We start from the raw sequence: 27,237 nt of genomic DNA on the forward strand, positions 1-27,237 counted from the left end.
GAAAAGCATCAATAAATTTTATTATTCTTAGCATATTTGGGTTAAGTAATTTAACACTGTTTAGACTCTGATCTTTTAAAATATGGCTTTCTCACAGGGTACCTTTTTTACCCTGAATTGATTGCTCTGAATGATAACCTACAGTCATATTGTTAGTACTGGGCATTCCTTCTGGCTCTTAAGTTTCTTTGCTGTTGAAATGATGGAACATCTGCTGAATGTACTATATATTGGACATAATTACATCTCATATTTCATTTCCTCAAGAAGTAAACCTTGAATCTGAAAAAATATGACAGTATAAATGTGGTAAAGTTATCATTTATAGTAGTGTAATATACTTTGGGATCATTCAGGGCAACAGGAACTTTGTAAATGCTTTCCCTCCCTAGTGAGTTAAATTAAACGTCTTCTTTTTTTAGAAATTCCATGAAGAAAATCCTGATTTCAAGATATCCTGAGATCTTGTGATTCCATGAGGATTATCGAACTGTTACTTTAAAAGAAAACAAAATATGAAAAACTGTGATTGAGTAAATGGATAGATTTTACTCTGGCTGCAAAAGAGCACACCTTGGCTACCTATTGCAGTGATTAACCACCATTGTTAACATCTTTATATTTTATGTTCCTAATAACAGTGATGACTGAGAATCTATTTGAGTTTCCAGCTGACAGAATTAATTATTGCTATTTCTGTAGACACTCTTTCTTTAAAAGTACAGTTTAAGTTGACAAGCTGGATCACTCAGTTATTATTGCTATTAGAAAATAATTCATGTTTCATGTTTACTTCTGTTCATTTGTATTTTCTTTTCTGCATTGTTTAGTCAAGTAGTGGCTTATGAAAAAGAGTTGAAATAATAACTAAGGCTGTAATTTTTCAGTATAAAAAGCACAGCTATTGGCTATAGTGAAGGAATCTTTTCTCAGTTTTTATGGAGAAACTGAAGGGATAACATTCTGACAAGTAGGCTGTATTAAGAGCTCTGCACAGATAAGAGGCCTCTATTTATCACAGACAACACACTTACAAACAGGGAACAGCTGGAATGCTATTGATTTTATTTTTCAGAGAGTCATTAATTCTCTTAGGTTTCTGTTAAGGGTTTTAGTCATAACTGTGCATAGAAAAAGAAATACCTTGCTTTATTAAAAAAAATGAAGGGGATGATGTATGGTAAATTATGTTCTGATAGCCTCCTACAGTAGTTAAAACTGACAGTAATTGGAGTCTGTTTTCTTCTTATCCCAGTCTTGGACTGGTATTCCCTTTTTATGTTCATCTATGTTATTCTTCCCCTCTTCACTTTATTTTAGACAATTAGTAATATGCTACTAGCTTTGTGACCCTGTAGTAACTTAAATAAAAAGACCATGTTGATCTAGGGTTACCCAGCAACTCCTGCAGCACAGGCAGGGGGGTACCCTTTCAGGAATAAGGGGAACTGACTCCTGAGAAATAAACAATGCATTTTTTTTCCCATGAACGGTGCTGTTCTGAAGTCTTCAAATTTTTCCCTCTTATAGGAAGCAGTGTAAATGTTAATTTAAAAAAAGAGAGAGAAACTAAAATTTCTTGAAACATCACTTCTCCCTGAGTTGTAGTGAGTGTAATTCACTTGTTACCTCAGTGCTTTACAGTTTGAAGTGGTCATTTACCTGATGGTTCCCACAAGCCTTAGGCTTTACAGGGTCATATCATTGACTTAAAGTGAAAAATTTATTTGTGTTACATCTATAGAGAGCAAAATAACACACTCCAGAACTTGCAGTTGTAGTATTAGTTATACAGATTTGGGTGTTCTCACCACCCATGGGATGCCTGCTTCTCACTACAACCTGTTGTCTGGACATATGCTTACGTCTTATTCTCCTTTTGGCATGTAGAAAGCTGTTAATACAGTTTAAGGCCAAATTGTGTGTGGCTTCTATATGTAGATAAGATGTTTTGGCATTCTTGTCCGTTTCATTTATTTTTTTAAATGTACAAAAAATAGCCTGTTAATTGTTCGTTCAAGGCTACATTTCTGTTTTTTGTTTTTGTCTTTTCTATCCTACACTTAGTTGAACTTTGTGGAATTGTGGTGTTGGTTTTGTTTATACAGCCGGATTTTTCCCCCTTTTTGTGATGGTCTTCCTTGGTTCTTTGAATTGTACTCTTCTTTAATTTGTTTTTTTCTCTTTGGTCTCATTTATTCTTTCCTCCACCCCCAACCCTTTCTTTCTTTCTTTCTCTCTCTGATTGAGAGGCATTGAATTATGTTTTCAGTAGTACAGGCTTCTTGCCGATATGAAGGGAACTTTTCAGAAAGAGACCCACTCTGGGTCATTTAATTTTGAATACAGTTTTCAATCGTTCAAGTTTTGGATGGTTTATATCTAATGTGTGTTTCATTTTTTTGGAAAGCTATATTTTGTATTTAGGAAATGGTATACTATTTTGCTATTTGTACTGAGTGAGTACATTGGCATAAATATAGAAATTTATATATATACATATATATAAACTATTCTTTTTTTGCCACACATTTTTGTGGTAAATTTGTGAGTTTGTCTGATGTTCTACCACAACGTGGCGTCTGATAAAAGTGAGGGGGGGGGTTTGTTATGTCTTTATTGAGTATTTAAGTATCTTTTGAAACAAATGACCTGTTCATCTGTGGCCATTCCATCAGGCAGTTCCTTGATGTGATTAGTGGGCTAAAGTCAGCTTACTGTGTGTTCGCTGGATCTTACACTCAGCAAAATGTTCAAGTAAGGAAACCCATCTAGGCAGTTGTGTCAAATGGTGTTTCACAAGAATGAGCCATCCAGTCTTTGCTCACTATATATTTAATATTTTATTATTGTTGTTATTGTTATTATTAATTGGCTTTCTGTATTCTATGCCTTTTATTTATAAAGACACTAAAAAAAAAACATGTTTGTAATTTTAATAACATTTCCCCCATCTTGTAATATCCAGAGCTACTTTATAAATTCTCTAAACCAAAAGCATTTTCATATATATATATATATATATATATATATATATATCTCTCTCTCTCTCTCCCCACCCCATCAGGAAAAATTACCCAGTATAGTTCAGGTTATGAGAAGGACCAGCCACACAATCCAGTGCTTCAGTTTTAAAATGGATAACTAATTACAGAGGATTGACTGATGTTAGAAAGCTTATCCAGTGGTATAAAAATAAGTAGAAATAAAATGCTATAAGTTTATTTCTGAGTTTTCTGAATGTTTTCCCGAGAGATTACACAGGAGACTCAGGAAAGTCTATTTGTTCATCAAGTTCCACTGTTAACACTGCTCTATGGGTGAAGTGGTGGCAAGAAGACTGGCTTGTGTGCTGACTTTTGTTATTTAGCAAGAAGTTTATCATTGTAAAATGCTGATTGCCAATGCCAAGTCACCAGGGACCAATTTTGTGTTTTGTACTATCTCAGTTTAGAACAGAACATACACCTGAACTGTAGTGGTTTGATTGGATGGAGGCAGAAAACCCAACTTTTATTTTCATAAATTTTGTGGTTATTTGTACAAGGGCTGTGCTAAGATACCATATTCTTAATTCAGTAATGATTTTTTTTTTAACATTGTTAAATGTTCCTTACTGCTAAAAGGTCAATGTTAAGTACAGCATTCAGAACATATTATTTGGTTAAAAAAAGTATTTGTCTTCTTATTGAAGAGCTAGCTTAGTTGTCAGTGGTTGATACTTGTGCTAATAATACAGATTCAAGATTACTGTTACAAGTTACATCTATATATGAGAGAGATTCCAAGAACCAGCAGAGTCCTTGGAAACAACAATTCATTAAATTTACTTATGGCAGAAGGACTTAAGTGAACTATAAACCACATTTTATTCCTTTATAATGTTACATTCAATTGTTCTTGCCTTTAGGAACTCACATGAATGCTTGGAGCTTATCTGTATGTCTGCATGTGTGTGTGTATGTGTGTGTTTGTCCTTTATTCCTTATTGTCATTCCATTATATATCTACACCAACATGGGAGAAGTTGTATACAACAATTAAAAGTTATATTTTGCTTCTTAGCTTTATCTTGTTACCTTTGTAATTAGAGTATTATGTTGTTATTTAACCAATGCAAATCTGTTTTTGCCAGTCTCCCTAGAACAGGTTTTTAAAGGGCTTTGTTTATAATAGAAGCAGTAGTATGAGGGACCTTCCTTCCTTTCTTTTTTGTAACATTGTTTATGCTGTAGTTGGGAATTTCATTACAGTGCAATTTTTGCCCATCAGAACCTCAGTTAATCCACCTAGGAAAAACTGTGTCAAAGGGAATGAGAAAGAAACTATATCTAAGTCCTCCTTAGAACTAAGAGAATAATTCCTTTTGACCATTTAAGCCATTATAAATGCTTATTTTGGAAAAGTATAACCTGTTTAGATGCATCAGCAATTATAGACCAGAAATTAAATGCTTAAATTAAAATTAATCAAAGCCTCAAAAATCAATATGGTTTTGTAAAGACTCACTGGGAGTACTTGAGAATTTTTTCATCTTTCTGGTAAGAATTTCTGTTTTAGTATTTGTTTTCTAGTTGATTATTTTCTAACTAATTGAAAATTATATTAGACCTATTAGCTTCTGACCATTCTGCTTTATGACCACAGGCTTCTTCCCTTAGACAGACAGCTATGTTATATCTGCATGCCTTTGTTTTGTGGAAGGACTTAATAAAAGAGTGTATAGTTCAGTGGCTTTATTAGAAAAATGACTTGGAATATATATACCCCAGTGAATGGGGTAGTATAATCTCATAACATGTATTAAAAAGAGGTTTTCCTATCTGCTTATTTGTGTCACTAGAGCTAAATAGTGAAGATGATGTTCATAATGTAGTAAATACCAGAATAATACCTAAAATATCATCTGTGATTTGTCCCAGCATTCTAATTACTTCTTTAATCCCCCTTTGTTTTTGTGTCATTCTAGCCTCATTTATTAATATAAATCTATTTTTACTCCACTTTCTCTTTTAGGACATTTTTTAAATTAATATTTTATATCTAGATTAAATGCTTATGGAAAAGTGCCTTTTTACCATGATAGTGCCCCTTTCTTATAATTTCATTTTTCATTGTTGCCAAAAACACATAGGCAAATGACTTTAATAGTCTCGACTTTCATTTTTTCTTTCTGGTAATTCTTTTCTCCATTTCTTGATCACCATAGAAAAGTTTCAAACCTTCCTAACGCCCACTGGCAGAAGAGGAACAGAAAAGATAAATAGCTAGGATTGTTTCTTTGAAAGAGGATAAGTAAAAGATCCTCTTTTAGACTTTATATAAATTAGATAAATTTGTCTTCATCCTGACCAACTGTCAAAAATTTTACTATATGTGAGACTATGGCTCAAATGGGTATGGTTAACTTTCAGAAAGGAAGTTGAAGCACCTGCTCTGCTCTTAATTATAAGATGGATGAAAATAAATCAATAACACATAGTTTAGGTAAAGCTTGGTAATGTCAGTTTTTCTAATGATAGTCAAATAATTCATTGTTTTGTGCCTCTTGCCCATCAGAACCTTAGTAATCTGCACATGAAAAATAGTTGCAAAAGAAATGAAGTTATATCTGAGTCCCCCAGAACTAAAATAATTCCTTGCAGCCAGATAGAGTTGGATAGGGTGTCCCTCTGTTCTGCTTTGTTTTGTTAATTTTGCCTATGTTCCAGCTCCTCACCATAGTGGTGGTGCCTAAAGAAAGGGCCATCAGCAGCAAACAGGTCAGGATAGTAGTGACTTAGAGATAGAGCTGCTTTCCCTATGTGAGTATTTCCATGACTGTTGGTGGCTCTAAAGACTGCAGATCTTTATGCAATATTCTCAATACCCTAATGATATTATGCACTTTAATCATTCCAAAGAAGTGAAAAATGCTGTATAGTGATGATTCCTTTTGATGAATACATTTTAACTGTTTAGAATATTTATGTCCCTTTTTATTTTGGATAGCCAACTTGGTATGTTATGGGAATATTTTCTAAAATGACTGTATAGTAGGACTTACTAAGGCTTTGAGATGTAACTGACTATAAGGGGAAATGATTACACTTCAGAAAATCATTTTAGAAACATTAAAATGTTCAGCTTGCTAATCTATGTGTTCGAGAGTTAATTAACCAGCTTTCTTCCTATATTTTTTTCATATTAATAACATAGTATATAGTTTTCTACATGTATGTATAAACCATTGGTTCTCAAAATGTGGTCCTCAGCCCACCAGCCAATGTCTATATCACCTGGAAACTAGTTAAAAATACAAAATCTTGGGTCTTATTCCAGACACAGTGAATCAGAAACTCTGGAGTGGGACTCAGCAATCTCTGTTTTTAACAAGCCTTCTGTTAAAGGTGATTCTGATCCATGCCAAAGTTTGAGAACCACTGGTTTACAGTGTATACAGTAAAATGTATTAATAGAAAGGGCTTTTTTCCCACTCACACAGTTATACATTGTTCTAAATGTAAATTCAGTTTAACCTGGTTATCTATAATCATTTACTGGTAATGATAATTTATTCTCAGTACTACCTATAGAAATATATTTTATGTACATATACAATTAGTCCAGTTATTGATAATTCAGTTAACTTAGTTTGGTGTATTCCTACCACATACTAAAAAGTTTACATTAAATGACTGATTTAAATATATAGGTGCAATGGTCTATATTTTTTATTTTAACTATGGTGACATTTAAGTAGCTAACATAATTGACGGGTGCTAAAGTCTCCTGTTTATCCATAAAATGGGTACATTGTGGGCAGTGATAATACAAGCTTCATTTTCATTGCCTCTTACCTTACCAGCAGACAACAGTTTTGTCCTGGCTAGACCAACTCTCAGAACAAAATTATTTGTCATTCCTTATATTTACATTTGTATCTGAGCTATTAAACAACATGGCTAGCCAGGTCAACAAAGCACCTTATTTAATTTCTTTTTTTAATAGATAAATCTTCTTTTAAAATAGCTTGCTTTACATGAAAACTGACGCACTGGAAATGTAACTACCCTTGGTTGGAACTTACGGTTCAGATGAGATGTTAAACAAGACACTGTGTTATTTAGTTTAGGCATTTCTTCCTTTCCAATTATATGCAACTAACCATAAGATAAATAGATTTATTTATACATTTTAATCTCCCTCTATAATTCAGTACCTCCATAATTGCTGGTGTTTACAAATCACCGATTACTAAATTCATGAAAGAAAAATGCACATTTCAAAATAAAAATCACCACTGCTGTGTTTGCTTAATAGTAGCAGTGGAAATGTAAGTGGCTTACTCTACAAACTTTGGTGCTGGAAATACATAGGCAAACTGTTGGGAGATGCTCTAGCTACATTCCTGCTTTCTTGTTCCTGTTACCATCTTTACCACCTTATTGCATACTATATTCTTATTACGTAAGGCATTCTACCATACCACAATATTATTCAACTCCAACTTGTATTATTTTCTTTAAAAGTTCTGCGTTTAACCATATCACCATGCTTTCTTTTCCCAGAATTAATTTGCCTAATTTTAGATAGTTTGTATAACTATTATTATTTTAGCTAATGAGCCTCAGGACAGCACACACAAACACACACACACGTACACAAACATGCCTTCTCAGATGTTGGAGAGTGACTTTGGAATCAGATTAAAGAACTATCCTGCACAGAAGTGTTTATGACTTTCAGTGACAAACTGACTCCAGTGACATTGAGCTAATTTCTTTTGATCTAATGAATGTATCTGCTTCACCTTGTTCCCTTACTTTGAATTGATAAGCTCCAAGTATTTATTACTTTTTTGGGATACTTTTTACTGAGTTCATTCATTTGTTTTAGTCTTTTAATAAGTATACTACAGTTATTTCATTAACCTGTTCTCAAGTGGTTTAGCTACCATTCTGCCATTTAAGTTTTTAATTTAATTTTATTTGCTTGAGTACACTGATCAACCACTGAGCTGCCTTCTTCCATTGTCCTGCAATGATATAAGGGTTACATTTTTGTGTATATGGCTTTCATAGTTGGTATTTCAGAGCACTGACACCAGATACTTCAGTTTATTCTCTGGGGGAACTTCATTTGCATCTATGTTTTTAGCTATCTGTGATAACTTGTTAAATATTAAAAAGATATTTTGCTTCTATTGGAACATTTGTATACTCGCAACTATATTTCTGTAAACAGCTGCAGTCAAAAATAAAACATTGAAAGTTTTCATTTTGTAGTGGTTAACTGTCTTTTTTCCTCAGACTTTGCCAGTGAAGTCATATCTAAGAATGTCAGTTTTTAACAACGTGAATATGTGACTGAACTTAAAGTCATTAGGAAAAGGTATGAAATACAGAAATATTTTTAATAGTGACTTTGTACCTACTCTTTTACCAGGTAGTGTACAAAAGTGACTTGGTGTGATAGAATTTTTGTTTTACTTAAAGTGTTTCATGTTTAGTAAAATAATACATACATGTGGTGACAAGTTATGAATTGTGGAGGTGCTTTTGATGAAAACAAAGTCTCCCCAGCCCTCAGTCCCACATCCAGACGCAGTCTCTTTTTATTCTTCTATAAGTTAATCATTCAGAATGATCTTAGGTGATTTACATGGGTAAACATTATTTTTAAACATATATGTGTGTGTGTGTGTGTTTGGATGTACATTAGGAAAATATATAATGTGTTTACCTACTAGACTATGGGGAAATGTGAGTCAAAGCCAACATTCTAAATAAATACTAATACAGGTGATACATGAATATCATGTATGTGATGTATAAATACTGAAGCTTCAGTAATGCTGCTTTAAACAATATTCTTATACTTTCTTATCAAATGTAGATAGTATCTGTTGATTCTGTGAAAGTAACTGAATTTTTTTAACATCCAAATGTATATAATCCATCTAAATAAGTTTTCACTTTAGGGGTCTAAAGTAATAACACTGCTGCCATTGTTCTAAATATATTTAAAAGTTGTCTTTTAGCATTTATGGACTTCAGCAACATTGGAAAGAAGTAATAACCAAATGCAATTTAGTAAGTATAAATATTAAAAATATTTAGGTATTTTTGATCTGAAGATGGAACTACAAGTGGCTGCCAGAAAGGCTGATGTGGTCCTGGGTTACATAATCTAAGTTACAGTGTCCAGAACAAGGGAGAGAGTTTTCTTGCTTTACTCCAAGCTGATAAGAGTCCTGCTTTGTCAACTCGTGAGGAGCAAACAATTCTCAGCAGCCATATAATTAGGCCTGTCAGAGAACTGAACATCATTTATCCCTGCTTAGGGACACCGGAGGACTTTAGAAGTGTAAAAGCAGCTACTGACAAATATATACTACCATGTGTAAATTAGATGGCTAGTGGGAAACTGCTGTATATAACACAAGGGGCCTGACGTGGCGCTCTGTGATAACTTAGAGAGGTGGCATAGGGACAGGGAGAGGGTGGCTCAAGAGAGGGGATACATACATACACACACACACACACACAACTTATGGCTGATTCATGTTGTTATATGGCAGAAACCACCACAACATTGTAAAACAATTATCTTCCAATTTAAAAATCGCTATAGTTTCTCAATAGCAACATTTATGGTCTTTCAGGAAGACAGCTGATTACTGCTATGCTCTATTTCATGGTGTCATTGTCCCTGCCTGTTCTGAGGCACAATAGTATTTAAAAACATAGGCTCTTGAGTTTGCCTCTTGGGTAAAGTTCTGGCTCCTATACCAAAGGTTTAACCTCTCCATTCCTCAGTTTCTTTATAAAGTGGGAGGAAAACTAGAATGATCCCCTAAGGGTTGTTATAAAAATTACCTAAGTTAATCAGCATAAAACTACTTAGTTCCTGGTACACAGGAGCTAAGTGCCTAGTAAGTGTTAACTCTGTAGTAGTCATACTAGTCCTGATACTGCTTTGTTCTTCTGCTTCTGGTGCACTGGATCCATATCCTTTTGCTTTTCCAAATACATGGTCCTTTAATTATCCTCTTTCTTTTTTTTTATTTGTAATTTACTTTTTAATTTTAATTTAATTCATATTTTTATTTGATTTTTATTTTCTGTTGGAGTATAGTTGACTTACAGTGTTGTGTTAGTTTCAGGTAAACAGCAAAGGGATTCAGTTTTATATATATAATTACCCTCTTTCTCCAGCATCAAAACCTTTTCTCATACCCACTAGAATATGAATTTTCTGTAATGTTCCTCATCTCAAAAAACAATTTTCTTTTACCACACATCCCGCATATACACTATTTCCACTTCCTCTCTTTCCATTCCCTCTTAAACCCATTCCAATCAGGTTTTATCACCCCACTCTCCAGGAGTAGCTCTTGTCAGCACCACCAATGGCCTCTCAAAAGTCAATTCCCATGCCTGTTTCACTCACTCAGCTTATCAGCAGTATTTGACAGTCTTTGAAACACTTTCTTCCCTCGGCTTTCAGGACACGACGCTCATCTCTCTCGCTTCACTGGCCTTTTCTCTTCTCATCATCTTGACCTTCTAACGTTGGAGACCTCTAGAAGTCGATCATTAGATCTCTTCTCTATCATAACTTAATTTCCAGTTGATCCCATCCAGTCACACTGCTTTATATACTTCTACGTGTTGACTTTACTCTGAGTTCCTATTACCCAACTGTCTACTTGACAGTCACAACGGGCATCTCAGACATAGCATGTCTGAAGTCAAATTTTGATTCTCCCCTTCCCATCCCCATCTTCTGCACCCAGTACTCTTTCCAGATTCTTCCTCATTTGAGCAAAATGAAATCTCCATTCTTCCAGTTGTTTAAGCCAAAATACCTCTGAGAGTTTGTGTTTTTTGACCTTTATACAGTCTGTCATCAGATCATGTTACTCTGACCTTTGAAATATATCCAGAATCCAGCCACTTCTCAATACAGCTATTGCTATCACTTTGAACCAAAGCATTTGTTGCCTTGATTGTCATAAGAGTTTCCCAACAATTCTCCCTACTTCTCTCATTGCTCCTCATACTTGATTCTTCACTTACCAACTAGATTTAAACATAAGTCCTATGTTACACCTTTGCTCAAAACCATCCAGTGACTGACTTCCTGTTTTCTGCATTTCACAATGCTTGTAAGGCCCTTTGTGGTCTGTCCCAGCTGTGTGTCTGACCCATCCTTCTCTTGCTTTCTCTGCTTTGGTCACACTAAGTTCCTTTCCCTCCCTAAAACAGACTGATCATGCTGCTACCTCATGGGTTTGTGCTCACATCACTCCCGGTTTGCCTATACTTCAGGGATCTACATGTCTCAGTCTCTTAATGTTATCAAGTCTTGGCTCAAATATAACCTTATTAGATCTTTCTTGATCACCCTGTATAAAACTCGGATCTCATCTCTAACCCTCTTACCTGCTCTTCCTCTCTAGCATTTATCACCTGACTGACATTTGTTCTTCTATCATGGAATGCAAACCTCCATGAGGATAGGTATTTTGTCTGCTGTTGTATATTTCCAGTGCCTAGAAGAATGCCTGCCCCATTGATTAATCAAGATAATTCAGTCAAGTCACAATAAATATTGCCCCTTGGCATTTATTTATTACATTCCGTGTTTTTCTTGATTTCTATACCACTGTCCTGATCTCTGGGTTGGGAAGACTCCTGGAGAAGGAAATAGCAACCCACTCTAGTATTTTTCCCTGGAAAATCCCATTGTCAGAGGAGCCTGGCCAGCTAGTCCACAGGGTCGCAAAGAGACATGACTTAGTAACTAAGCACTCCTTCCTGGATCTTCTTAAATGTCCTTTAAATCCCCTGAGAGAATCTTAATAGGTTCCATTACCATTCAGAATGAAGCAGCCCTATTGGGCAAGCTCTCAAGTCAAGTCACCGTTTAGGCTTCTGGCCACAGTTTATCACTGAATCCTCTGATCCCTTCCCCGGTAGATTCCACTTTTGCCTGAAACCAGTGAATTTGAGTTTGTTTTATAAAAATGGATTTTATTTGGAACTTTTAGAAATTTACATAAAACTGCAGTGAGGATAAAGGTAAAGGCAAAAGAAAACATTTTCATGTTTTCAAACTGAAGCACCCAGCCATCTGCCATTGTGGATTTTGTGGAAAGAATACCCAGTGCTTGCTGGCACCTGGTACATGAGGCTCTCCTGCCTGACGCCATCATTTGCTTGGCAGGTAAGAGGCAACCTTGCTTTGCATCGTTTCTCCTGTTTTCTTTCTCTGGACCACAAGAGGGCATTCTTTCATCATTTTCAACTTGGATTATACCAACACTTAGTAGACATGCACCTCATTTAAACAGGAAGTTAGATTATGAATGCCAAAATGGTTCACCAAAGTTAGTGAAACTCTAGGCTTATAATTTTGCCCCCAGATTCATGGAACCAAGACACATCCTTGAAAGTCATCAGTTTATAAATGATATGGGGAAAATTTCTAGGTTAGTTATATGGATCAAAAAATGAAGTACTATTTGTGGAAGGCTGTTTTTAGGTATTAGGAGTACTATTTCTTTTTGTGAATTCATTCATTATAGCAGATATAGTTACAGATGTCTTGGTTTATTTGCAGATATTAAATCAGAAGATTGAAGTGAAAAAGATTTTTATTAACTTTTCAAGGTATCTGTGTTAACAACAAAAGTTGAAGGAAGAAGGACATTCATATAGGCATGGTAGTCACTGTGTAGTAATAAAGCTAATATATATCACAAACAAGCAGAGAGTAGCAATTACTAAGCAAGTTCCTTAGGTCAGACAGATTCTGTCATTTCTTCCTCTGAGCAATTCCCTTCTGCCATAAACCACAGAGAGGTAATTAAAGAAAAATAGATCATTGAGGAGGTGGATGCTCTCTAGCCAGATTTATTCCTAAAAATATATCCCTAAAGAGAGAGGAATTAAATTGTGTAGAGGGCCTTAAAGAATACTGTCTGGCATCTTTCTACCTTTCTGTCTGGCTTTACATCCTAAGAGCCCTTTTGAGCCTAATCAGATTTTGCCATGATAGCAGTCATAAGAATTGGTTACATTATTTAATAAAGCTATCCAAAAACGTAAGAATTTAGTCTGTTCTCTACTGTTCATTCCTCGTGGAAAAAGAAAAACACAGATCTTAAAAACTAAAGCAAATCAAGGAAGCTCAAAATAGAAACCAAGATTAGGTTACATTTTTAGAAGGAAGTCCGGTCTTGTGAATCTTATTTTATGGCTTTGATCTGGTTGTCCATTGGGATGGACTTGCCCAAGTGATGGCCCACAGAAAGGCCAAATTTCTTACTTTTCTGCTCATCCTGCACCTCCTTTTTCATTAAGAATCCTGCCTGGAAATTTAGGTCAAAGAGGCTACTTGGAGCAAAATACAGTGGCATCTCATCCCAAATATTCTCCAGGCGTTTCTTCCATCCTTCCAGGATCTGAACTCGGGCATCCTCGGGAGTGTGCCCAATGCTGTATGTCAGTTGAGGTTCCAAGACTTGGAAGCCACAGAAGTGCAGAGTGCCACTCTGAGGATACACAAAGCACAGAGGTGAGTCACAGCTCAAACGCCACACACCTTGTACCACAGACAATGAAAGTTAATCTGGGTTTCCCAGTAGGACACCCTGATGTGAAGGCCTTGAGAATTAGTTCATAGCTCCATCCTCACACCTTGTGCTCTCTGTACCTAGCTGTTACCTATTTTAGCCTATTCAGCTGTACTCTTCTCTTAATGAATAAAGCCTTTGAAACTGTGCCAGCCTGGCACTATCTGCCAGAAGTGCCCAAAGTTCTGTTACCTCAGGGAGGGTTTCAGCTTCTCAGCAGCTGACTGTTGCCAAGACCTGCAAAGGTGCGTTTCTTTGCCTCTCCACATTACCAGACGAGTCTTCATAAAGTATTATTACTAATACTGATTCCCTCATTCTGTAGATAGCCACCTCACATGCTCTTCTTGCCAGCGTTAGGAGATTATCCTGAGGGTCCAGTGACCGCCAAAAAAACCTGCTTCAGACTTCAGTTTTATTAGCTGAACTAAATAATTTCTTAACTTTTCTTGGGCTCTGATAGTCTGTGAGACTGTAGCAGCAACTTGGAGGACAGGGAGATTGGCGAGAGATGCCAGTCACGTGGCTGTACAAACCTGGGGGAGTCATCCATGCTATTCCTCTGGCTAGGAGGAGAGAGTGGTATTTGACCATGTGCACACATGAGTTATTCTACAAGCCTGGGGTCCTGGGAAGACAAGTCAGTCCTAAAAGGAAGCCCCTTCTATAGTTCTTTGATCTTCATACCTCAGGTCTGTTTCCAGATGCTATCTGGAGGATTTGGACCCAAGAGAAAATTCAGTTAATCCCCCTGAAGGGTCACTGAAAACAAGATACCTGAATTGGCCAGAGAATGATGTTCATGTCCCCATGGATACCATGCAGAGAGTACATGGAGCCGCTGCCACCAGTGGTGATGGAAAGCACTGCCTTCTTATTCTGTAAAAGAAAAGTCATTATCATCTACATCTCTTTGGTGACAGGAAGTTAATGAAACAGCCCCAGGGAAAAGAATATAAAAGTCCCCACCCTCCACCCGCTGCTGCCTAGCTCTGCTCCTTGTATTACTTCAAACGTTGGCTCTTCTGAGCCATGCAGTATGACTCTGCAGAAGTACCAGCCTGGAAAGTGGTACGCAGAGGGACAGGCCCAGGATTCCATACTCTTGCATGTGAAGGCTGCCACAGTAACGCAAAATCAGTGCTGACTGCTGGTGCCTAGGTAGAGTTTTTTAAATCTGTCCCTTCACAGTACTAGGCATGTATCGAGGCTTGTGATTTAGAAGGTCTCAAAAATACTTCTTGTATAGTTTTGGGTGTCTAGAAAGTGAAGACAGACCCCTTTTTTTTAATGGACACGTTCATAAAGTCCATATGAGTACATAAAGAGAAAATAGTATAATGATACATTCACCATCCTGCTTTAACTCTCAGTATTTTTCCATTCTAGGTTTATCTAATCTCCATACATCTCTCCCAAAGGGACCTGGAGCCTGATTGTGGTATCTAACTGTACTCAAAACTCTGCATCTAGACAGAGTCTTTCTAAAATCCAGGCATTAGAAAAAAGAAAACCAAGAACAATTATCCACCTACCCGAAAAGGCCCCTTATCATACATGGCAGCATACTTGTAAGCAAACTCCCCTATGAGCACCCGCTCAAACCAGCCTTTCAGGATGGCAGGGACTCCAAACCACTGCAGGGGAAACTGAGGGACAGAGGACAGAGAGGTTAGATTGGGAGCACCCCCAGCACAGAAGATCCAGTGCTTAGCTGTTGTCCATGACATCACTGAGGGGGAAACTTTCTTCAGGCCCTGTCATTCCTCTTGGAGAATGTAGAACATTCAAGAAAAGAAAATTTTAAAAAAAATCATTGCCCTTGGTCAGTCAGCTAGACAGACATTCCTATTCCTGCATACAAATAACAAATATCAGGTGGGTGTGAAGAGAGCCACGTGAAATAAAGACTTGTTTCTGTGAAATCTCGTTTGGCAGCAAAATCTAAATGGCAAGGATTAGAGGCAAAGTTGGCCTCAGTGTGTGACACCTAAATCAATATTTTCTCAAGAACTTGCTTCAGTGGGTGTGGTATCACAAATATGAGACCTGTACCTTGTGCTCATGGATGTAAAATCTTATCATTTAGAATAAACAGAACCAAAAAAAAAAAAAGAATAAACAGAACCACTCAAAATGCTATCAAATGATCAGTGTAACTAAGGTTCATCAGGGAATTCTCACAAGAAAGACATGCTGGGGCTCTTGTCCTGGTAAAAGTCGAGCAAGGCCATACCAGTATTTCTTCTTGACTCACTTAAAGGCTACGATGACAGGAACATGCCCAGAGGTTAAAAGAAAAAGCTAGGACAGAGAAGAAATTTGTAGGACTTGGTAGTTCTCCCTTTGAAGAATGGTTGACCCACAGGAAAGAGAGTAAGGAAGTCAAGTTTTAGACACGATTGAGAATGAGACCTGCATTCTTACCCTGAATCTGCCAATAATGTGAGGCATGACCTCTGCAACACAAGCCCCTTCCTCATCCATAAAAAGAGGGGCTTGAGGGGTCTCTAGGAGCTTCTCATATTCTCACATTTAAGGTGCTCCAATTGTGAAGGGCATATGTGCAGCTTTTAGGATGTGTAGGTTATTTGAGCAAGTAGATTTGGTCCCCTGTGAATGTTCTCCAGTCAGGGCTGAAAATAGAATTGGTTGGCTTGCTTGATATTAAAAGTTGACTCTCAAGTTCCTTTTGGAGAAGTGAGACAGCTGAGCAGGGCCTAGCCCATGTGGCACGTTGGTATGAATGCGGGCAGTCTTTCCTCAGGACATTTATTTTAATGTTGCCAGACTTATCATTTCTAGCACACTGCTTTTGCTGGAATAAGACTCTTCCTGTCATCTGTTGCAAAACTGATATAATAAATATGCAAATCTGTGGAGTTTACATTGCCCTTCCTTGTGTTGCTGTTTTGCAGTGTGCAACCTATACAGTTGTATGGTAGTAAAGAAAACATATGCATTGGATAGAAGCTGAATTTAAAGGCCGTCCTTTCCAATTATAAAATACGGTGATTCTTAGAAGCAGAACTGCAAGTTGCTACTGCTACTGCCTTAGCTGTACTGCAACAAGACAGTAGAAAATACAGACCAAAAAGGGGTCCTTTGAGGCACTGGCTAATGTTACGTGGCTTTGATTCATAGCAACAGGTAGAATAAGGGACTTCAAAGGTTAGAGTCTTTGCAGCTGATTGAATAACGACAAAAATCACAGCCAGTATCAAACTTAGGAAGTTTCCAGGGTCGCATACATTCCATGTTTAATACCGAAACGCTGGTTGCGGGGGGTAGCAGCAAAGTCACTGACTACAGTCCACCATTGTCAGGAAGCGTGACTTGCAAGAAGCATACCCAGTTTCAGTACTGACTGCTAATGGTGAGGCAGCTTCCAGGAGAAAGGCCGTGGTTTTGCTGCTAGAACACATTAAGCAGGGCAGTGCACACTGCACTGGGAGCTCCCATCGCAGAGAAGTCAAGCTCTTATGCCTCGCTCTACAAACTGTTTTCAGGATGCTGATGGAGATGGGGTGAGAACTGTAAACGTGAATGATTCCATGAGAAATTACTAATTGAAGAAAAGACTAAACATTCTCGGGAAAAGAGCTCAAGGCTCACATGTTATCTCTGCAGTCACAGTCATACTTTCAAAGAATACACAGCCAGCTTCATAACATCTATAAATCTGTGTAATCCTGCACCTTTGAAGTAATTATCCTTCTTTAAGGAGAGTGTGGTCAAGGGGCTGTGACTTTCCTAAGAGCACATAGCTAATTAGGTGTCAGGTCTAGGACAAAAAAACAAGTGTCTCAACACCCCTTCTGATGTCTTACCACACCTGAAAAATCACAAGGTCTGCAGCTTCCAGCTTCTTTTGTTCGGCCACAATATCTGGGCTCAGACGGCCTTCTTTATAAGCTAAAACAGTCTCGGCAGGATACTGAAAGTTCCCGGGGTCCTTCAGTTTACCTGCAGAGAGGAAAAGAGAAGCTGACGCCAGAGGGCCAAGGCGGGGCCAGAAAGCCCACAAGGGAGAAGTTCCACAAAGACCTAATTAAAGGGGAGAGCCGCTCCCACCTGTGATGTCCTTTCTGGAGATGACGGGATTGAAGTTCATGGCATACAGGTCCGACACAGTGACCTCCCATCCTTTCCTCTTCAAAGCCTCTATGGCAGCCTCCTTCATGGCATAGTTGAAGGACGTCCTCTCTGAGTGGGCCAGTACGATCAGTGCTTTTCTGACTATTTAGACACACACAAGGCACATGGAGAAAATCAGTCACCAACCAGCAAAGCTCAGGCTGCAGGGGAGCCCAGCTGGGCTCCATAATGGAAGACGTGACTTTGTTAGACACTGGGTTATGCAACCCGTCCAACTGCATCCAGAAATACATTTTCTCATACGTCCCATTGATCAAAGGAGCAATTTTTAACTCACTGGGGAAACAGTAGCTAATTTAATAAATCGTTTTGGCATACTTAATCAAACATCTGCATAAAAATAAAATTCAGTTCAGTTCAGTCGCTCAGTCATGTCCGACTTTTTGTGACCCCGTGAATTGCAGCACGCCAGGCCTCTCTGTCCATCACCAACTCCGGGAGTTCACTCAAACTAACGTCCATAGAGTTGGTGATGCCATCCAGCCATCTCATTCTCTGTCGTCCCCATAAAATTATCACCTTAGAAATCTCATATAAAGTGTTGGAGGTCAGTACAGTGGTTATCCTCTATCAGGGAATAATGACCAGAAGGAAACAAAGCACCTGGGGTGCTGTCTGTGTTCTATTTTTTAAAATATTTATTTGGCTTTGCTGGGTCTTAATTGCAGCACTTGGGAAATCTATGATCTTCATTACAGCTTGGAGGATTGTTGTGGCATGTGGGATCTAGTTCCTGGACCAGGTATCGAATCCGGACCCCATTCATGGGAGCAGAGTCTTAGCCACTGGACCACCAGGGAAGTCCCCTGTTCTATTTCTTGAAATGGATGCAGATTATACAAGCATGTGTTCAGTTGGTGAAACTTCACTTAGAACTTGTGCACTTTCCAGTGTGTCTATAACATTCAACACAAGTTTCCCACTTACCACACACAGCAACAACTTCCTGGCAGATTAAAGATCTAAATTTTAAAAACTGAAACTATTAGGCTAGTATGGGATGCTCTATGTACTCTGCTTTATGTCTCATTTTTAATTAAACATCAAGGGACCACAGTATTTAAATTATAAACTCTGCTAATACCTTTATCTAGAGGCTTGTCATTTTTGTCTTTTATGAAATTTCTGTTGCCAAGAAAGGCAGGATTACATTTTTCTCTTCTAGATTGAGTTGGTGTAGTGTATCATTGGTTATCAGAATACTCATAGCTTTGGGACTTTGAAATGGTAAATATTCACGATTTGTGAAAAAAGCATGACACATAACTGTATAATCTTAATTATAAAAAAATGCATGTTTAATTGGATAAATATGCAAATAGGACCTAGAAAGGACACATCAAAAGGTAAACTGATTAGGGATAACTTTTTTTTTTGCTTCTTGTGTTTTTTTGTTTCCTATTATGCATATGTTAACTTTTAAGAAATGTTATTTTTAAAACCTTAAAAAGTATGGGACGAAAGGGAGAAGTTGTATAACCTCTGGATAGAGGCTACTTTTTTTTTTAATTATTTTTTTTTTTAATTTTATTTTATTTTTAAACTTTACAATATTGTATTAGTTTTGCCAAATATCAAAATGAATCCACCACAGGTACACCCGTGTTCCCCATCCTGAACCCCCATCCCCCCTCCGGGTCATCCCAGTGCACCAGCCCCCAGCACCCAGCATCGTGCATCGAACCCGGACCCATGAAGGAAAAGCTTGACAGATAAAGCCCCAGAAACATTAAAAATTGTGTTTAATGAAAGTTTCCAGAAACAGAGTCAAAAGACAACCAGGAGAAGATATTCACAACTCTTACCAAAAAGAGTTAAAATCCACCCCCCAAGTTCAGTTCACTTGCTCAGTCGTGTCCAACTCTTTGCAACCTCATGAATCACAGCACACCAGGCCTCCCTGTCCATCACCAACTCCCGGAGTTTACTCAAACTCATGTCCATCAAGTCGGTGATGCCATCCAGCCATCTCATCCTCTGTCCCCTTTTCCTGCCCCCAACCCCTCCCAGCATCAGAGTCTTTCCAATGAGTCAACTCCCTGCATGAGGTGGCCAAAGTATTGGAGTTTCAGCTTCAGCATCAGTCCTTCCAATGAACACCCAGGACTGATCTCCTTTAGGATGGACTGGTTGGATCTCCTTGCAGTCCAAGGGACTCCCAAGAGTCTTCTCCAACACCACAGTTCAAAAGCATCAATTCTTCGGCGCTCAGCTTTCTTCACAGTCCAACTCTCACATCATTCCAGTCCCAGAGAGAGGCAATGCCAAAGAATGCTCAAACTACTGCACAATTGCACTCATCTCACATGCTAGCAAAGTAATGCTCAAAATTCTCCAAGCCAGGGTTCAACAGTATGTGAACCATGAACTTCCAGATGTTCAAGCTGGTTTTAGAAAAGGCAGAGGAACCAGAGATCAAATGGCCAACATCCACTGGATCATTGAAAAAGCTAGAGAGTTCCAGAAAAACATCTGCTTTATTGACTATGCCAAAGCCTTTGACTGTGTGGATCACAACAAACTGTGGAAAATTCTGAAAGAGATGGGAATACCAGAACACCTGACCTGCCTCCTGAGAAATCTGCATGCAGGTCAAGAAGCAACAGTTAGAACTGGACATGGAACAACAGACTGGTTCCAAACAGGAAAAGGAGTACGTCAAGGCTGTATATTGTCACCCTGCTTATTTAACTTATATGCAGAGTACATCATGAGAAACACGGCTGGATGAAGCACAAGCTGGAATCAAGATTGCCGGGAGAAATATCAATAACCTGAGATATGCAGATGACACCACCCTTATGGCAGAAAGCAAAGAACTAAGGAGCCTCTTGATGAAAGTGAGAAAGTAGAGTGAAAAAGTCGGCTTAAAACTCAACATTCAGAAAACTAATAAGATCATGGCATCTGGTCCCATCACTTCATGGCAAATAGATGGGGAAACAATGGAAACAGTGACAGACTAAGGTCTGTCTAGTCAAACCTTTGGTTTTTCCAGTAGTCATGTATGGATGTGAGAGTTGGACTATAAAGAAAGCTGAGCACTGAAGAATTGATGCTTTTGAACTGTGGTGTTGGAGAAGACTCTTGTGAGTCCCTTGGACTGCAAGGAGATCCAACCAGTCCATCCTAAGGGAAAACAGTCCTGAATATTCATTGGAAGGACTGATCCTGAAGCTCCAATACTTTGGCCACCTGATGCGAAAAACTGACTCATTTGAAAAGACCCTGATGCTGGGAAAGATTGAAGACAGGAGGCAAAGGGGACGACAGAGGATGAGATGGTTGGATGGCATCACCAACTGAATGCACATGAGTTTGAGTAAGCTCCGGGAGCTGGTGATGGACAGGGAAGCCTGGTGTGCTGCAGTCCATGGGTTTGCAAAGAGTCAGACACGACTGAGTGACTGAACTGAACAGAATATTATGCTGTTACCAAGAATGAGTTTGCTGCATGTATTGATATACTGTCACCCTGAAAGATATACGGGATATATCATTAAATGTTAAAATGGGGACCTCCCTGGCGATCCAGTGGTTAAGACCTCCTTCCAATGCAGGGACTGTGGATTCAGTGCCTGGTGGGGGAGCTAAGATCCCATGTGCCTTGTTGCCAAAAAACCAAAACATAAAACAAGTAATATTCTAACAAACTCAATAAACTTTAAAAAATAGTCCACATTTTAAAAATCTTTTTAACGTGAATGTGAATCTACTTTTATAAAGAAAGAAACTCCATGTTTGTAGGTAGATCTGCAGTCTATTGCTCTGAAGAGAAAAAGATGTGGCATGATCACATGACACTGTTAACAGTTTTCTTAGGCAAGCAAGAGGTGGCAAGGGGGCAGACGCAGAGGGGAAGATGAGCTTTTTCTTGGACATCTTTTGTGTTAATAAAGTCATTAGAACATGCCTGCTTCTGCAACAAGAGCATGTAAAGGGTGCTTACTACATGCTGAGCATTGTTCTAAGTACTCTGTATTCTTTTTCAGTTGTCACAGCAACCCTGTGAGGTAAACAGAATTAATATCATTAGGGATGGGAAGACTGAGGCACAGAAACTTTAAGCAAGTTACCCAAATTTACCTGTTAAGTGGTGAAGCTGGAATAACTTGAAAATATATATAGAGAGAAATCCACACAACAACATGCAGGGCATGGGGAAGAGTACCAGAGAAAGGAAGTTCACCACCACCATCCTCCCGAAATTGGAGCTACAATTTTATACCTTACTCTTTAAAAGCAGTGACTGTGGGTGGAACTGAGGAGAGAGTACACCTGCAACTTCTTATAGTATTGTTTGAAGAAAATTAAGGCACCTGTAAGCCTTTAGTCCTCTCCCTGATTTCAGTATTAACCACACCTGGCGTAGGCATCTCCCATTGGCTTAAACTCAGTCATGTGTAAGTTTTAGGTTCCTGCTTGTCAAAAAAGAGGATTCCCAAGCTTGGCCTGGCCTTTTGGGCTCCATAAACTCAGATTCGGTGGGGTATAAATTTGGTGATGATTTAAATGCTACAGAAGTGATTTAGTTTTTTCTGAGGTAGCCTGGGAAAATGGAAAGGAATTCCTGAGGCTGCTTCAACAAATTCCCACCCAATTTCTTATCAACTCATGGACTGAACACTACTGAGAGCAACGTGAGTATATTAAACTCTAACATGTGTTTTCTTTGTGATTTATCTTTACATTAGTCATATCAGTTTATTAAATACCGCTTTGTCAGTTTTTATTCTCATGGCTTCTTACCTACATATGTATATTTTAATTTTTAAATTTACATATATATATAGTTTCACTTCTTACCAACATTAACAAACATTTTATAAGTAGTAAAACATAAAGGTGATTCCCAGAAAATGAGTAAGTCAAGACATCTAATCTCTTGCTTTCAAAGGGCTTACATCTACTAACTACAGTACAGCCATGACTGTTACCTTCAAAAATAAAAAAAAAAAATAAGATGAGACTCAAACAGGAAGAATATATTCACAAGAAATATAACAAATAGAGCTCAAAATCTGAAATATATAGATTTCTTAAAAACAACCCAGTAGAAAAATGGTCAAAGGTTATAAATGGGCAATCAATAGAACAGTTGTGCATATTTGCTAGAGGTACGGGTAAAGCAAGAGATAAGCCCACCTCTCCAGTTTTCAGGTCATTTTCCATGGCCAAATCTGAGTTTTTTTGGACTTAGAGGGCTCAGTTTCCCTTCCTGCCATTTAACTAGCTACACAAGTTTGACTTTATCAGAATTTACTCAAAGAAAGGCATAAGACATATACACAAGTAACTAACAGAGGAAAACTGTTCACTTCAGGGCCAGCCCCTCCGGAAAGGCCTTGAGAAGGAGCTGCATTTGAGCTGAGTCTTGGAAGACAAATAGGGTTATTATCAGTACCTCTAATTTACCATTCAGTATAAAGAAATGGCAACCCACTCTAGGACTCTTGCCTGAAAAATTCCATGGACTGAGGAGCCTGGTAGGCTACAGTCCATGGGGTTGCAAAGAGTAGGACACGACTGAGCGACTTCACTTCACTTTGCTTGTCCTGCTCGTGATTAACCCATCTGCTAGAAGTGAGTATGTAACATAGCTAAGCACATATTGTTAATGCCTCTCTCACCCTGCACCAGTTCCTTTTCAGGTCTCAATCCCTAAGCAATATGCTCCCAGTCCGTCCTCATTTCTCTGTGTCCCCACCATCCTACACCTTCTATTTCCAATCCACATCCACACCAGCCACCCTTCTTTCCCCCACCTTGAAATGCTAATGTTCTCACGGACCCAGCCTCCCCACCTCGGTTTACTGAGCACTTAGGATGCACCTGGCACCTCTCTAGGCATTTGGGATATATCAACACAAAACAAATCTTTGCCATTTCCTACTCCAGAGGATCTTCCCTACTCAGGGACTGAAGCCGAATCTCCTGCATAGGCAGGCAGATTCTTTACCACTGCGCTACCTAGGAAGCTTAATACTAGTTATACAAGATCTAAATCTTCCCATTTTCCCTCACTAGCTCCCCCAACCCCCACCCCTTTTTTTTTGGGGGGGGGTCTGTTACACATAGATACAGAACATTCTATAGGATTGGAGAATGGGGAAATAGTTCTTGCCCTAGTATTTCAGGAGGGGTATTGATCCCCTCCAGACAGCTGAGGTACAAATAACCTAGAGGGAAACAGCCACTAATCTGCAGGCAGAAGCCTTGTCAGCCAAGCCTACCCCTTAGGCCTACCCCTTAGGCCCTGAAACCTTGGGTGGGCTTCCAGTCCCCAGCTTAGCTTAGCCCTTTTCTCTTGAGAACCTAAGTAGTCTGTCAGCTCCAAAAGCAATGTCTTCCCTCACCCACTTACTTTTAGCAAGATAAGTTTGTGTGTTTGTGTGTGTGTTTTCAGAAGGTAGAACTAGGTTCATAGGGAGGGAAATTACAAAAAGGTAGAATTCTGCCTTCTAGGAAGGAAATAGGTATCAAGATTTTAGCTTATTATCCAATCTCAGAGTAAGGCTCTCTGGAAAACAGGGATTCCAGCCCCAGCAGGTGTTGCAGCTGATCCAGCATGTGTGAAAGGCCATTCACACATTAGATTCAAGTCGTGGCCTCCAAGGTCCCCCTACGGTTGACGGTGGAGAAGGGAGGCTCTGTCACTAGAGGAGCACCCAGATCAGGTTTGCCCACTCCAAGGGTCACAGTCTGAAAAGTTTCCTAGCCCAGCAGCCTGGAGCTGGGTCTGATGTCCATCAAACTAAAGGAAGCAGCTTCCCCAGCTCAAGCACCCCCACCGCCAGATCTTCCAGTTTTCCTCCAGAAGTTGGGAATCCACCTTTTTAAGTGAAATTGCCTATATTTATTTTAAATGTTAGCAACTTATTCCAAAAGATTTTAAATACTATTAAGGTTAAGCAGGGTGTGCAAGTGGGCCAATTTGGTCTCTGACGGCTGATTCTGACCCTAGAGGGAAGGAACCTTTTGCTTCCAAGGTCAATTCTCTCCTAACCGCCCATCGTAGTTTCTGGGGGTGGGGTAGAAACAGGAGCCCCTCCTCTCCCGGCATCTGTCAGGGCTCATCCAGCGATTCTAATGCCTCCACGTTTCCAGTTTTAAGTCGAGGAAGAAAACTACAACCTCCTGCTGGGGACAGCAAGGCTCCTGGAGTGGTTGGAGGGCGGGGAGTGGACACTCACCAGCCATGGCTCCGGCGGCACGCTGATTGGCTGGTCTGTTGGTTGCCCGGGTGACTCAAGCTGGGGAGGGGTGGAAGGCAAGACCCTCAGGCTGCTTAGCGAGCTGCCATCTAGAAGGCGTCACCGGTGCTGCCCGCCACCGAGCGCCTGCTAGTTTATACCCAGTCAAGCTGGCCCGGCCCATAAAGTAGGGAGCCAGCAAAGGCGGAGCCGCCGCTCAGGCCCTGGGGTGCAGGGCGGAGCACGCCTTGGCTGAGGTTCTAGGAAGAACTGGCAGTCTGAGTGGAGGCATAAGGACCCTTGTGGAAGAAGGGTTCCTAGGGGATAGGGAGTTAGGAACCCATCGGTCTGGGTGGGTGTGGGAGGCATGTCTTCTGGACCCTGTTCTGAAACCACCCTGGGACAAAAGGAGGAAGTGTCCGATGGAGTCCGGGGTTCCGTTGGGCACGCTATCCAGGCCCTCTCCTAGCCCCGGGGAATGGCTCTGAATGGAATGGGCCGGTCTGAGAGAGGAAGGCGAAGGACTGCAGTTCTTTAGACTCAGATTCGCTGAGTCATTGTGACTAGACTTAGGATTCTAGGGCTAAGATGACCTGGGAGACTTGGTTCTAGAGAAATGAATTTATTCCTGCTTTTGCAAGGTTCACATTTTACACTTGCTGGGGCCGGGGGGTGGGTTTGGGGCTCCCCCCCTAGAATGTAGATCCAGGGTGCAAACCCCTTCTCATAATCAGGAGAAGAGCTTTTTTTCCTGAAGAGCTAGTCCAAGGCTTGTTATCATCATCAGGGGAAGCACTTAAAGACCAGCCAAGACAGATAAGAGTGTAGTGCTGTTTATCCAAAGTCCTACTTAGGACAATTGATCGGAACAAAGTTTTACGTTTTTAAGTTTATCAAAAGTAAAAGTTATAGTAAAGTCTTCATCCTACAGAAGGAAGACACTGTCAAAAGGTGAAGGAAAAAGAAATAGAACTTTAAAATACTAACATAACCTTCAGAGGGACTTCCCTGGTGACTCTTCCAGTGGTTGGATCACTCTATGCATCCATTGTGGTATGCACGGATTGGATCCCTGGTCTGGGAACTGGATCCCGCATGTTAGCCCTGTGCTGGTGGAAAGAAAAAAGTGTAACCGTCAGAAAATTTACAGGTGATAACTAAGAAAACTCGAGGGAAGAAAGATGGGAAGCACACTAGGGGAAGAAGCAAAATTTAAGGGGATGAGAAAACTCAAGCAATCAAGATAACTTTTTAGTGCAACTTATTAAAAATCCATTTGAAGGCAAAAAGCTTGAACAGATGAAAAATTAAAATGTTAAATAAAGATGGGCTTAGTACTTTTACCAAGCCAAGCCATTTTGCACCTAAAGCAAGAGGAAGAGTTAGTTGAAAGGGATTATTTTGTTTAAAAACAACATTCAGTCGAGTAAGTTTTAAAGCTCTTGCTAGCTTTATTCAACACTTCAGGAATCCGGCAGCATTCAAGACTTAGCAGACAGAAAGGAGTTCTGAGGAGCTGTCCAAATTGAAGAATTTTCTAGGTGAAAGGAAGCAGGAAGAAGTTATGCGAGGCAAAAGGTGGGTTAATTATTGCAAGATTACATTCCTTTAAGGGATGGCAGGAATCTTTCAGGCAGATTACTGAAGATTCCAGATTGACTAAATTTAAGAGTCCATTTCTGTGAGAACCAAAACTAATTAAGTTGAGGTTTAGTGACCTGAAGCAGCCTAGGCAACTCCATTTTGGGCCTGTTTTGTTTTAAACAATGCCCTCCTTTTGATCAGACTCAGCCTGAGAGATGTAACTTAAAAAAAAAAAATTTTTTTTTAAGGTTTTAGTGCTACTCCCAGCAAAACTCTGGAATTCTCATAATTTTTATGAGTCTCTGTGTTGTATTCACAATATCAGACTCACTTTTTTTGGCTGCACTGTGGACCTGGCGAGATCTTAGTTCCCAGACCAGGAATTGAGGCCAGTGAAATCACTGAGGCTTAACCACTGGACTGCCAGGGAATTCCTATCAGGTTCACTTTAAGTCAGTTTTTTTCTTTGATTTTCTTCTGAGAGTCTTTGGGAAATCCTTGGTTTGGTGGTTAGCAGTTGCAAATATGCATTTAAAACTTTTGAGAAAATACAGCACATGAAGGAGACGACTATGATTTTTATAAGGAAGCGTGTCTGGAGTGCACTTGAGAGCCATAGTTCCCAAGACCCAAGCCAGTCAGAATCAAGTAAGTCAAAGAAAGACACTATTGAAGGAG

General features: G+C 39.3%; 2 protein-coding genes across 15 annotated transcripts in view; one reads left to right on the forward strand and one right to left on the reverse strand.

Annotated features, from left to right (window-relative positions):
- Positions 1-8,259, forward strand: part of NFAT5 (nuclear factor of activated T cells 5) — a 119,238-nt gene extending 110,979 nt beyond the window's left edge. For all 14 annotated transcript variants that reach the window (XM_061387744.1, XM_061387745.1, XM_061387746.1 and 11 more), the window contains one exon: positions 423-8,259. The gene's annotated coding sequence lies outside the window, so the exon portion shown is untranslated. The remainder of the gene's footprint in view (positions 1-422) is intronic.
- A 4,366-nt stretch (positions 8,260-12,625) lies between these two features.
- On the reverse strand, positions 12,626-25,147 carry NQO1 (NAD(P)H quinone dehydrogenase 1). The gene is made up of 6 exons (XM_061387766.1): positions 24,976-25,147; positions 17,699-17,863; positions 17,460-17,590; positions 15,160-15,273; positions 14,402-14,503; positions 12,626-13,543 (listed from the first exon to the last, which is right to left on the reverse strand). Exons 1-6 carry the CDS (start codon positions 24,980-24,982, stop codon positions 13,238-13,240), a joined length of 825 nt encoding a protein of 274 aa, XP_061243750.1. The 5' UTR covers positions 24,983-25,147; the 3' UTR covers positions 12,626-13,237.
- Between the last annotated feature and the right edge of the window lie 2,090 nt (positions 25,148-27,237).

Source organism: Bos javanicus, chromosome 18, assembly GCF_032452875.1.
Source record: "Bos javanicus breed banteng chromosome 18, ARS-OSU_banteng_1.0, whole genome shotgun sequence".
In the NCBI taxonomy this organism is placed as follows: domain Eukaryota; kingdom Metazoa; phylum Chordata; class Mammalia; order Artiodactyla; family Bovidae; genus Bos; species Bos javanicus.